Here is a 13,872-nt window from a genome sequence, read left to right as displayed (position 1 = left end):
TAATCTATAAAGTAGGGCTAAGTGACATCATCTCTAACGGTAGTTAAATAAATCTGCGTGCACAGCAAGTAACATTATGACTCTTCTTCTGTTGTGTTGTGCTATTACTCAAACTTATATAGATGCTTTTGTGATTCTCAAATATACACACTCAGGTAATATCATGCAGCATTAATAAGAATGAGGAATCTGCCGAAACCGGTTTGGCTCAGTGAATAGAGCGTCGGCTTGGGGACTGAAGGGTCCTGGGTTTGATTCCGGTCAAGGGCATGTACCTTGGTTGCGGGCACATCCCCAGTAGGGGGTGTGCAAGAGGCAGCTGATCGATGACTTTCTCTCATCGATGTTTCTAACTTGCTATCTCTCTCCCTTCCTCTCTGTACAAAATCAATAAAATATATTTTAAAAAAAGAAAAAAAAAGAATGAGGAATCTCTATTTGTATTGATATGGTACAATCTCCAAGATACTTAAAGTATAACACATGCAGCAATGTGTATTATAAATTGCCATTTTGTATGGAGAAAAAATGCTTTTATTTATACATTATATATTTATTTATAAGTCCAGAAAGCATCTGGGGGAATTCAAAGCATCCAAAGGTAACAGTGCTTGTCTGGTGGAAGTTACACCACTGGGAGGAAGACTTAACTTTTTACCATATGCCCTTTGGTACCTTTTGAATTCTGAATAACTGTTATTGTTAGCTATAAAAATGAAATACAAAGCATTACTAAATACCTGGTACTTGGGGGAACTGGATATTAGAAAACAATTGTGGACATCGTTCAGAATTTTTCTCTTAAAAATGGAGTCCTCTTGCCTAGCTGGTGTTGCTCAGTGGTTGAGTGTTGACACATGAACCAAGAAGTCACCAGTTTGATTCCTGGTCAGGGTACATGCCTGGATTGCAGACTCAATCTCCAGTCGGGGGCATGCAGGAGGGAGCAGATCAGTGTTGCTTTCTCATTAATGTTTTTATCTTTTTATCCCTCTCCCTTTCTCTCTTCTACCATCAATAAAAATGTATTTTTTAAAAGTAGAGTCCTCTCGAAGGCTGGACACCATTGTTGAACCAAGTTTGAGTTTTTCAAACTGGACTTAAGGGCCTAAGGAAGGCCTCGGCGGTGTGTTCTGAGTCTGAAAGGTGAACTGACTCTTGCTTCACCTCAAATGCCAAGGCACCAATCCTGCAGCTTTCTAAAAGCATCTAGTACTGTCTACCTTGCATTTTATCACTTCATTTTCCCTAGGCCTAAAACACCTAGGACACTGGGCGAGGTTCCTGTCGAGGTGAGAAACGCCTGCCCTGGCTGGTGTGGCTCAGTTGGTTGAGCACCGTCCCATGTACCTAAAGGTTACCGATTCAGTTCCTGGCCAGGGTTCGTACTCAGGTTGCGGGTTCAGTCCCTTGTTGGGGCATGTAGGGGAGGCAACTGACTGATGTTTCTCACATTGATGTCTCTCTCTCCCTGCTCCACTCAGTTGATAAAAACACATTTTAAAAAAGAAACATCCAAACCTAAAAAATGAATTTTTATGAGTTTGAGTCAAATTGACAACATACACCAGGAAGCAAGATCTCAATGGGTTGAGAAAGGCTCTGGAGAATGCCAGTGTTGCAGCTTATTTTATACATCATAATTAAAGGAGGATAATAAGGAGGGTTACATGAAATCCACTGGTGTTAGATTAATGAGGTGGAAGAAAGCATAGCAGGGAAATCTCTAGGATTGGATAAAAGGCAAATGGAGAAACATATATTTCTTTTACATTGATGGGCACAGGATTCTTAATAATTAACATTTATATCACCCTAGTTGGTGTGACTCAGTTGGTTGGGTGTTGTTTAGTGCACTGAAATGTTGCTGGTTTGATTCCAGGTCAGGGCACTTGCCAAGATTTGTGGGCTTAATCCCAGTAGGAGGTGTTGTGCAGGAGGCAGCCCATCAATGTTTCTCTCTCACTCTCTCCCTCTCTCTCTCTAGAAAAAAAATATTTTTAGTTTTTATTGATTTCAGAGAGGAAGGGAGAGGGAAAGAGAATCATCAAAGCTTCCCACACCACTCCTATTGGGGATAGAGCCTGCAACTTGGGCATGTGCCCTCTCCGGGAATGGAACTGTGACCTCAACCACTGAGCACTGGCTGGGCTCTCTATAAAAAATATATATTTTTTAACATATATTTTTATTGATATTTTTACAGAGAGAAAGGGAGAGGGATAGAGTTAGAAACATACATGAGAGAGAAACATCTATCAGCTGGCTCCTGCATACTCCCTACTGGGGACGTGCCCGCAACCAAGGTAACATGCCCTCTACTGGAATCCAACCTGGGACCCTTCAATCTGCAGGCCAATGCTCTATCCACTGAGTCAAACCGGCCAGGGCTATAAAAATATTTTTAAAATAATTAACATTTATAGCACACAGAGATGGTATTCAGGGAACAAGATAATGAAGGGTTCTGTGGTCTTTTGCTCTGGTGCCAGCAGTTATGCCTTCTAAGGGTAGAAAAATACATTTCCAAGAGATACCTTAGCTGCATAAGAACAATGGACAGAGCTCACTTAAGGTAAAGCTTGACCTTTGCTCAGGGAGCCATACAGGCCTGGGATGACCACCAGCTATGACCCGCCCCGTTAGAAATGTGTGATCAGACCATCCCATGTGGTTACTTCTGGTCACTGAGCTTGTCAGACCTACCATGTGGCCCGCTGAGCTAGTCACATTTATCGCATAGCCCCCTTCTCCCTCACAACCCTCATCAGGCTCATTAACGTACCCACAGAGGGCTTGGACCTAGCACACTGTCAGGCACAGAGCGTATCATCCAGAAAACGCAGGTAACAGGCCTGAAAGGAGGGGAGGAAGCCAGGCAAACCGCGGGAGTGGGAGAGAGAGAGAAAGCCTACCCTCCACCCTGCGGGCAGAGGCCTCCAGGAAACAGCCCCCGACCGAGGCGGCTCACGGCGCGCAAACCGGTCCGCACAGCAAGGACGGATGGGCCGGTAACACTAGCCCTGCCCCACTAGCCCGGCCGCCACACCGCCCCAGGAACAGGATCCTCCCCGACGCCATGGCGCAGTGGCCCCGGCGCGAGGGGCGGGGCCTCAGGCCTGCGGCCCAATGAGCGGCGGCGCCAGCGGCCCCGCGGCCCAATGGCGGCGGCGCGTAGGCACGCTGGGGGCGGGCGGGCGCCGGACTCTTCCAGAAGACCCGGATAGCGCCTCGCGGCCGGGCTGAGCCAGCGTCGCTCTTTTCCTCTTTTGCTGGCTCCACGATGGCGGCCGTGAAGAGCCTGAACCCCAAAGCCGAGGTGGCCCGGGCCCAGGCGGCGTTGGCGGTCAACATCAGCGCGGCCCGGGGCCTGCAGGACGTGCTGAGGACCAACCTGGGGCCTAAAGGCACCATGAAGATGTAAGGCGGGGCCGGAGCGGAGGGCCGGCTCGCGCTGCTCTCCCCGCCGCGGGCCGCGTGCCGGGCGCCGGGAGGGGTGGTCTCCGGCCCGCCGGGCTCGGGCTTCCGCGCGCCGCTGCGGCCCCTCTCCCCGCGTTCTCCCGTGTCCCTGCCTATTGCCTGCTCCGGCCGCCGCCTCTCGCGGTCGGTGCCGTCCCCGCGGGGAACAAAGCTGCCCGCGTGCGCGGCGCTCCCTCGTGCTCCGGGACCTGCGCCACCCGGGGGCCCGGCGGGCTTTCTCAGAGGGGAGCGGGGTGGGCTCCGCACCGTTATGTTACTACCAGGAGGAGGGGACCCGCCCTGTGGCCCCAGCGCCCGAGGACCTGGTTATAAAGCACGGTTTTTTCATGGGAGTCACTTTGGAGTCCGTTGAAAAAGTCACACTGATTCATTTCTGCCCCTTGAACAGGCTTGTTTCTGGCGCTGGAGACATCAAGCTGACTAAAGACGGCAATGTGCTTCTGCATGAGATGGTGAGCGGTCGGCAAAGTCTTGGCTTTTCCATTCGGTCTGTAGGGAGATCTTTTCATATTGATTCGCACCCATAAGAGGGAATCGTATTCTCATTCCATAGTTTTCCCGACAGGGCAGGAAGTAGGAAAGAAATGTCATCAGTAAGAGTAGCAACAGTCCAGTACAGTGAGGAGCCCTGAAGACTTGATGGATGGGTATCCTGTTCTTCCAAAGCCTTCCCATACAGTAATTTAGCATCCACGGATGAGCTTGGCCCATGGTCTGCAAACTGCGGCTCGCGAGCCACATGCGGCTCTTTTGGCCCCTTGAGTGTGGCTCTTCTACAAAATACCACGGCCCGGGCGAGTCTATTTTGAAGAAGCGGCGTTAGAAGAAGTTTTAAGTTTAAAAAATTCGGCTCTCAAAAGAAATTTCAATGTTATACTGTTGATATTTGGCTCTGTTGACTAATGAATTTGCCGACCACTGGATGTTAATTATTTGGATAGTGTCAAGGAATCCTGGAGAAGTCACAACAGTCCCAGCTGTGTCACAAAGAGGCTTGCATGGGGGTTTGAAATTACTAGGTCCTTACTTGTTCGCTCTATCACTTTGAGTAAACTTTAACTGAGCCTCAAAGTTCCTTACCAGGCCATTAGAGATGATCTTGAGAAGTAAACAGATTTATATGGGAAAATGTTTTAGTTGTCAGAAACTGACAGTGCAGAATAAGTAATGTGTAGCTGAACCCTTGGGCGGTTTGTGTACGTAGCCCTTAAGGAGGCCTTTCGCACATTTTAAGGTATATTTGGATTGTTTTAAGTAATTTAATGCTTTCTTTTTCTACCTCCAGCAAATTCAACACCCAACAGCCTCCCTAATAGCCAAAGTCGCGACAGCCCAGGATGACATAACTGGTGACGGTACCACGTCCAACGTCCTAATCATTGGAGAACTGCTGAAACAGGCGGATCTCTACATTTCTGAAGTATACATAATTCTTGTGTTTTTGTGATATTTTGTTATGTGTAAGAAATAACCTGGGTTTATTTCTACAAACTGATGCATTAATAGTAGCGGAGGCCATAGCAGAATGTAAAGAACAGGGGGGCTTAAGTCTGGAAACCAGAGTCTTCATCTTGGTCTGACACAAATTTATTGTGATTCTGGACAAGTTAAGAAACCTTCCTTAGCCTGAAAGGTTTTCTTTTATCAAGTTGCATTGCATATACCGTGTTTCCCTGAAAATAAGACATCTTCTGAAAACAAGACCTAGCACATGGAAAGATAAGACATTCCCTGAAAATAAGACCTAGCGTAACTTTGGGAGAAAAAATTAATATGACACTGTCTTATTTTCGGGGAAACGGTATCATATCTGTCTACAATGTAGGTTAATAATTGAGATCTAAAAATGGGATGTTCAGGACTACTTGTAAGGAAAAAGCCAACCAAAAACTTAAATAAAAATTCTGCATCTTTTTTAGCCCTGAGTAGTTAGTTCCAAGATTAAAGCAAACCTCAATGAATACTAATCAGATGTCAGGAAGAACTTCCTGGGAAGACAGAAAGCAGTCATTTAGTCACCCTGTCTACTTTTATTAGTAAATGATGTGAATTTATTTCAGATTACCTGTAGGGAAGATGCAGTGATCTGTTGACTGCAGGTTGTTGTGACATAGTGAGTTTTTGTTGCTATTCCTTGTGGTTTGCACAGTGAACACCCAAGTGTGCTTTATAGTTCCCTTGGCTTTGACTCTGTGCTAGAGCAATGTCTGTTCTTTTCCTCTGCATTGAAAGGACTGTTCATCCTTTTAAATGTATTCATAAAGTCAGCACATTATATTTTATTAAAGGATAGGAATGACCCAGAATAAATCTTCAAAAATATACTTTATCGTGAACATAGTGGCATCTAATTGGAGAACTCCAGGGTTAGTGGTGGTTTTGTAATTGTCTTCATTATAGGGTCTTCATCCCAGAATAATAACAGAAGGATTTGAAGCTGCAAAGGAAAAGGCACTTCAGTTTTTGGAACAAGTAAAAGTCAGCAAAGAGATGGACAGGGAAACCCTCATCGATGTGGCCAGAACATCCCTGCGTACTAAAGTTCATGCGGAACTTGCTGATGTCTTAACAGAGGTATGTGTTGAATTAAAAGCCCCTGATTTTAGAACCATCAGTATACTTACCAATTTCATTATAGATTGTTCTTTGAAGTCTTCATATGTGACAAAGTGGGTTCATTCTGTGGCAGTGATAATCTGATCTGTGTCCTTCAAAAAGTAAAGTGAGAAATTCAAATAATCATATACTTGACCAGGTTATAATCAGAGCTTTCATTAAAAGTTTTATAATTGGAGATTTTGTTATTTAAAATGTACATGCCCTTACTGTTAACAATGTTAATAAAATAGTAGGAGGGATGTCTGATTCTTTAGGTAATGACAAAATTTAATTTTCAGAAATATAAATGACTTCAGCCCTTTGCAAATGTATTCTATTAGGTCAATTTGAAGAATGTTAAAGTCAAGAAACTGTCTAAATTTTGTAGAACAAGTAACAAGCATCTTGACTTCTGCAAACCAAATTCATTTAATGATTATGCTCTTATTGTAGGCTGTAGTTGATTCCATTTTGGCCATTAAAAAACAAGATGAACCTATTGACCTCTTCATGGTTGAGATCATGGAAATGAAACATAAATCTGAAACTGATACAAGGTAGGTGGTAGATTGCTGTGAAATGCTTATGAAGTGTGTTGTGTTTACAAATAGGCACTTTATACAACACATTTTTTTTTTTGCTGACTTTTGTGTGTGTTTGAATTAATATATATTGCCTAGATGAATATTTAATTTACTCAGTAATATTTACTCTTGAAGTTAATGGTATAATGTGTTTATAGTCAGAATGATTCAGAAAAGTGAGCTACATCGGTTGTTTGGCATTTATTGAACTGCTGGATACAAAACCTAATGGGAGAATTATATATTTCAAAGATCTAGCTTGAAAACATTTTAAAAATAATTAGATATTATAAGAAATGTTTTTAAAATATGTTTTTTATTTTAGAGAGGAAGGGACAGGGATAGAGAGATAGAAACATTGATGTACGAGAAACATTGATTGGCTGCCTTTTGCACACCCCCTACGAGGTATCGAGTCTGCAGCCTTGACCTCCCAGTTCATGGGTCAATGCTCAACCACTAAGCCACACAGGCTGGGCTGAAAGTCAATAACAATATAATGTGTTTTTAAAATTTATTTCTGGGTTATAGTTAACAGACAATATTAGTTTCAGTTATGTAACATAGTCATTAAATATTTGTATATACCATAATTTTTAATATATTTTCACAGCTTAATCAGAGGTCTTGTTTTGGACCATGGGGCACGGCATCCTGATATGAAAAAAAGAGTAGAAGATGCATACATCCTTACATGCAATGTGTCATTAGAATATGAAAAAACGTGAGTTTATATTCTCTTACAAATGGAATCGAGAAGCAGGGAAGCTTGGTATTTTGGGCAAGTCACTTCTTTGTGAGACTCAGTTTCTTCACTGTATAGACAATGCCTCAAATTGGGTTTGGGAGAATTCTAGTAATAAACTCTTAATAAACCAGGGGCAGATCGGAATTAACAGGCTATTTGTTAAATAAAATAAACATTCTAACACACATCCCTCCACTTTTATTTTTAATAGAGAAGTGAATTCTGGCTTTTTTTACAAGAGTGCAGAAGAGAGGGAGAAACTAGTAAGAGCTGAAAGAAAATTCATTGAAGATAGAGTTAAAAAAATAATAGACCTGAAAAAGAAAGTCTGTGGTGACTCAAATAAAGGTTTTGTTGTTATTAATCAAAAGGTGAGAATGACTTTTGCTTTATAAACTAGTCTGTAGCCATTTTGATTTTTCAGGTGAAATATTTTAAAACTAATTTTTTGTTGTTGTTAACAGGGAATTGACCCATTTTCCTTAGATGCTCTTGCAAAAGAAGGCATAGTAGCTCTGCGCAGAGCGAAGAAAAGGAACATGGAAAGGTACGGGGGAGAGCAGTTCACTGAGGGATGTGAATCTGTGCGTTAACTGAGATGATTCCTTTTCCCCCCTCAACTTATTTTTGCTTTTTCTTTTGATAAAATACACATAATAGAAAATAGACCATTTCCCCCCCTTTTTTAAAAATATATTTTATTGATTTTTTACAGAGAGGAAGGGAGAGGGATAGAGAGCTAGAAACATTAACCAGCTGCCTCCTGCACACCCCCCACTGGGGATGTGCCCGCAACCAATGTACATGCCCTTGACCGGAATCAAACCCAGGAACCTTCATTCCACAGGCTGACGCTCAATCGAGCCTACCCAGTCATGGCCCATTTCCCCCCTCTTTTTTTTTAGTGTAAAAAATGTAGTGGCATTAAATTATATTCACATTGTGCACCCACCACCATTACCCATTTTTAGGATTTTTTCAGCATTGCAAACTGAAACTACCCATTAAACAGTAATTCTCCATTTCTTCCCTCACTGCTTCCCCTGTAAATACTGTTCTGTTTGTCTCTGAATTTGGTACCGCATATAAGGGAATCATACAATAATTGCCCTTTTGTGTCTGGTTTATTTCATTAAGCCTAATGTTTGCAAGATTCATCCAGGTTGTAATAATGTATCGAAATTCCTATTTAAGAACAAATGTCCCATTGTATGGATAATATCATATCCTTATTTATCCATTTATCTGTCAGGAGACATTTGGGTTTCTACCTTTTGGCTATGATGAATAATGCCACTATGAACATTAGTTTATACTTGTTTTACTTTTATTTTAAAAATAGGTTTTTATTGATTTTAGAGAGGATGGGAGAGGGAGAGGTAGGAACATTGAAGTATCAACATAGATCAGCTGCCTCCTGCATCCCCTTGCTGAGGGTTGAGCCTGGAACCCTGGCTTGTGCCCTGACCTGGTGACCTCTTGGTGCCTGGCTTGATGTTCAACCACATAGCCACACCTGCCAGGCTATACTTGTTTTATTTTTAAACAATGGCACATAGTGTACATATATTTCCATTTCAGGAGACAGCATCAAGGGGTTTCAGAGAAATACGAGAAAGCTTTTGTTTATCTTTAAAAATCATATCAGAGAAGTATTTGATGACTTTGGAAAAGTGGTTTAAATGGAGAGTTAGGAAAAAGACCAGTTTTTAGCCAGTTGGTGTAAATGGACAAGTTAAATACATGTTAGAATATAATTTTAGTATGTCATTCTGAAAGATTGCTTCCTAAAAATAATCTTCTTTAAGCATAACTAATAAAAATCACTTACATCTCCTTTTGAAATACTTCAATGTTTCAGGCTGACTCTTGCTTGTGGTGGAGTAGCTCTGAATTCTTTTGAGGACCTGAGCCCTGACTGTTTGGGACATGCAGGCCTTGTCTATGAGTATACACTGGTAAGTCTATTTTCTTCCCAAAGGTAATCTTTTTTGGTTCATGAATTCTTCAGTAGTAAGAACTCATTCAAACTTTGGGTCAGATCTATGCTTTGTTCACACACAGTTCGATGGTCCAGGTGTGGCAGGGATGCCCCTTTGGTGGGGAAGTCACATTTCTCTTACGTGTGTTTCGTTTGTTTTTAAGAAATTACTTTAATGTGATCAGTGTGTTTTCTGTGAATATGCCATTTGCCATTTTTTCTCTGATCATTCTTTGTATGATACAGCTGTGCCTTGTTTTTTTGGAAACAGGGAGAAGAGAAGTTCACCTTCGTTGAGAAGTGTAACAACCCCCGCTCGGTCACATTGTTGGTCAAAGGACCAAATAAGCACACGCTCACTCAGATCAAAGACGCAATAAGAGACGGCCTGAGGGCTGTTAAAAACGCTATTGATGATGGTAGGATTCTCACTTTATTTCAGTTGCATTCTTTTTGCTGTTTTCTAAGGCATGGCTGAATACTGTGTTCTTTTTGTCAGTAGCTTACACAGCCAGACACCATGCAAAAGTAATCTTCCCTTTAAAATGGCTATGATGGTATGCCAAGTTTTTCATAGCATATCATTACTAAAAGTGGATACAAATAAACGAGTTAAGAGATTGTAAGAGATGCCCTGACTGGTTTGGCTCAGTGGATAAAGTATAAACTCTCAGTTTTGGTTCCAGTCAAGGGCATTGTACCTTGGTTGTGGGCACGTCCCCAGTGGGGGATGTGCAGAGGGCAGCTGATTGATGTTTCTCTGTCATCAGTGTTTCTAATTATCCCTCTTCATTCCCTCTGTAGAAAAATCAATATTTATATTTATATTTATATATATATATATATTTTTAAGAGAGATTGTAAGAGCTTCCAAGTGCCAGTTAAATCAGATCATATTATTTGATATGTTGCTTTCAAATGCAATATTAAAATTGCTGTCATTACACTGAATTTTCAAAAAATTAATGGTTTTCATGTGTTATTTTAAAAATTTCTTATTGATTTCATAGAGGAAGAGGGAGAGAGATAGAAACAGCAGTGATGAGAGAGAATCATTGATTAACTGCCTCCTGCATGCCTTCCACTGGGGATTGAAACTGCCACCTGGGCACATGCCCTTGACTGGAATCAAACCTGGGACCCTTCAGTCCGCAGGCAGATACTCTATCCATTGAGCCAAACTGGCCAGGGCCATGTATGTGTATTTTACTTTGTTTTATAATTCCACAGTTTCTTTATAGCTGAGCATTTTCTCTCTTCCCACTCCCTTCCCCACCCGTCCGACAGGCTGTGTAGTTCCAGGTGGCGGTGCAGTGGAAGTGGCGATGTCACACGCCCTCGTGAAACACAAGCCCAGCGTAAAGGGCAGGGCCCAGCTTGGAGTTCAAGCGTTTGCTGATGCATTGCTCATTATTCCCAAGGTCTGACTATTGTCATAGTCCTTTTTCTAAAATGGAACAAAATGATTTCAGCTGGTGAATGTGAAAGTGTTTTGATAATGGGTTTGTTTTTTTCCATAATGTGGATTTTGAGTAAGTTTGATCCGTTTTCTCCCTAACACTAGAACATCCAAACGTATTTGGTTTCCCTGGAAAGGAAACTTGAATATCTGAAGTTTCAGGTGGCAAGAGATAACTATTTTAAGAGAGTTTGCAGTGTGTAGGGGATATACTTGAGTACAAGCTTTTTGTTTAAACTACAATTGATATAATAATTTTCTATTGATCATTAATGGATATACTATTTATTTATTGTGCACTGACTATCAGTTCTTAGGTCCTGTATTTTAAAGGATTAAATTTGTTTTCCTTTAGGTTCTTGCTCAGAATTCTGGTTTTGATCTTCAGGAAACACTAGTTAAAGTTCAAGCAGAACATTCTGAATCAGGTCAACTTGTGGGTGTGGACTTGAACACAGGTAAGAGAATGCAACTAGCTGAAACCGGTTTGGCTCAGTGGTTAGAGCATCGCCCTATGGACTGAAGGGTCCCGTGTTCAATTCCAGTCAAGGGCACGTACATTGGTTTTGGGCACATCCCCAGTGGGGGGTGTGCGGGAGGCAGCTGATCAATGTTTCTCTCTCATTGATGTTTCTACCTCTCTATCCTTCTCCCTTCCTCTCCGTAAAAAATCAATAAAATATATTTTTAAAAAGAGAGAGAGAGAATGCAACTATTTGTAGGGGGAAACTTGTTAATATAGGTGAGGTAAAGCCAGGAAGAATCAAAAGAATCTTAGGGAGTTGCTTTGCAGTTTATTATTAGTCCTATCAGTGAACTCTGGTTCTAAAATATAATATAAAAACAGAATGACTAGATACAGTAAGGGAATCAAATATATACATTTGAATAGTTTCAAAGAGTATGGATTTGTTGATGTTGCTGAGTGGTGGCAGATGGTTCAGTTTAATATTGAAAAGCTTCATATTGGGTTTACTCAATTTATCAGGGACTATGATATGGAAATTTAGATGATCATATTCACTGATGAAAAAAGGTTGAGGGTAACAAATAATGCTGGAAGAGGGGACCAAATATAATGAAATATTTAAAGCCCTGATCTTAAGACTAGTGTAAGAGCACAAATTATGTAGGTACAAAGTGGAAGAGAGAACTGAGATCCCATCAGTACGTAAGATCTGTTATCAACAACATTGTTTATATTTAATAAAAAGGGCTTTTGGAATGAGGAAAATGATAAGCCCATTTTGACCAGATTATAGTTCAAGTGCTGTAATTTAATATGGATAGATGTGTCCAGAAAAACAAGATGTTCAAGTATTTGGTTAACGGAATAGACAATATCTAATCAGAGATCAGTCACTTATCAAAGATAAGTCACTAATCAAAGATATTGTGCACAGGAATAATGAGATCATTCTGATCTTAGGACCTATATATGATTTTAAGACTACTGGATTACTTTTCAGGTGAGCCAATGGTAGCAGCAGAAGTGGGCGTATGGGATAACTATTGTGTAAAGAAACAGCTTCTTCACTCCTGGTAAGTTTGAGAAAGCCCAGACTAAAATATAAAATAACCTTTAGGTAATCATCATACTCTTTTTATTTGGCATATTCTGTTTAATTCCCCCCACCCCCACCCTCGTCAAAATGTAAAAAAAAAAAAATGCAGAAATGAAACTTTTTATGTATGGAGGGGGAGAGGGACATTTAATTGGATGTAATTTGCATGATTTAGTTGGAAATTGAGTTGAATTAAGGATTCTATATCTGAAATCTGAACCATCTGACCTTTTCCCCCCACTTTCAGCACTGTTATTGCCACCAACATACTCCTGGTCGATGAGATCATGCGAGCTGGAATGTCTTCTCTAAAAGGCTGAATTGAAGCTTCCCCTGTTCTACCTGAATCATGAAGACTGTACGGAGAGATCCTAAGGATACAGCTTTGGAATTTTTGTCCTGGCTTCAAATGATTTTTAAAGGAATTCCCCCCCCCCCCCCCCCATCTGAAGAAAGGAAAGAGCAATGGCAAACCACCTATTAAAATTCCACAGTTTGAAATTATAATTTACGCTATTTTTTAAATTGTACTCAGTGTATGCACAACTAGCAGGCTGTTTTCACCCAATGTGCACAGAATATTTTTGCTTTAGTTTCTGTGATACTAAAACATATTAGAAAAGCATATGGTATCTACCTTATTAAATATTCCTTGAAAAACAAATTTTGTTGTTTAATAATTTCTTCTAATGATGTATTTTAATTTATCCAGTAATTCCCTATTGAGCATTTAAGATTAAAAATTTTATGCTAATGACATTTAAGTAACAAGATTTTGAAAGCATCCCTGTTTATTTAGTATCAATTGCTGTGAGTAAAACGATTGGATCTTTTAGTGGGACATTTCATGCTTTGAAGTAACTGCTAAAATGCTCCCAGGAAAGTTAAGTGGGAGTGGGTAGAAAGATGGGTGAACTAGAGGCAAGGGAGTTGAAAGAGCTGCACATTTATAAAATGGCAAAATTAAAATAGAGGAGACAGGTTTGAAGAGGCTTGAAAAATGACGACAGGCTTAGTTGAGAAGAGATGTTCAGGTAGACCATACTGTATTTTCACACCCTGGCCTTTACTTAACACTGAAATAACTATCCCAAAACATCATGTCATTTTCCCTCCCTCAAGTTATTTGTGTTTTCAAAAAAATTGTTTTTTATACTGGTTAGGTGGTATAATTGTACAGTCCTTGAAGGTGAAATTGTGTTGATAAGTTTTGTATTTTGAGGACTTGGCTACAGTGTGCAATAAATATTTAACTTGAAACCTTTTCTGTCATCTTGCATTGGTATTCCAAGGCACAAAAGGGGTTGAATATAAAAGGGAAGGAAGTTAATACAAATGTTCACAGGATCATGAAGGGGATTCTGAAGTGATAAGGCCTCTTCACATTAACCCTGAGAAAATTGCTTTTTCTTAACCTGATCCCACTCCTTCCCAGGCTTCTGGACTTAATTACGCCC

At 40.8% G+C, this 13,872-nt stretch overlaps 1 protein-coding gene across 1 annotated transcript; it reads left to right on the top strand.

Moving 5' to 3' along the window:
- Nucleotides 1-3,143: 3,143 nt before the first annotated feature.
- On the top strand, nt 3,144-13,675 carry CCT6A (chaperonin containing TCP1 subunit 6A). The gene is made up of 14 exons (XM_084880694.1): nt 3,144-3,420; nt 3,869-3,932; nt 4,766-4,900; nt 5,881-6,054; nt 6,532-6,635; nt 7,276-7,386; nt 7,622-7,781; nt 7,875-7,957; nt 9,272-9,368; nt 9,663-9,810; nt 10,679-10,812; nt 11,206-11,308; nt 12,320-12,392; nt 12,663-13,675. The coding sequence occupies exons 1-14, from the start codon at nt 3,284-3,286 to the stop codon at nt 12,733-12,735; spliced, it is 1,596 nt and encodes a 531-aa protein (XP_084736820.1). The 5' UTR covers nt 3,144-3,283; the 3' UTR covers nt 12,736-13,675.
- Nucleotides 13,676-13,872: the final 197 nt, after the last annotated feature.

The sequence above is a fragment of the Pipistrellus hanaki genome, assembly GCF_964339955.1.
Source record: "Pipistrellus hanaki genome assembly, chromosome: 4".
Classification (NCBI taxonomy): Eukaryota; Metazoa; Chordata; class Mammalia; order Chiroptera; family Vespertilionidae; genus Pipistrellus; species Pipistrellus hanaki.
Note: the sequence above shows the minus strand (reverse complement) of the source record. Positions and strands in the feature narration are given on the sequence as shown.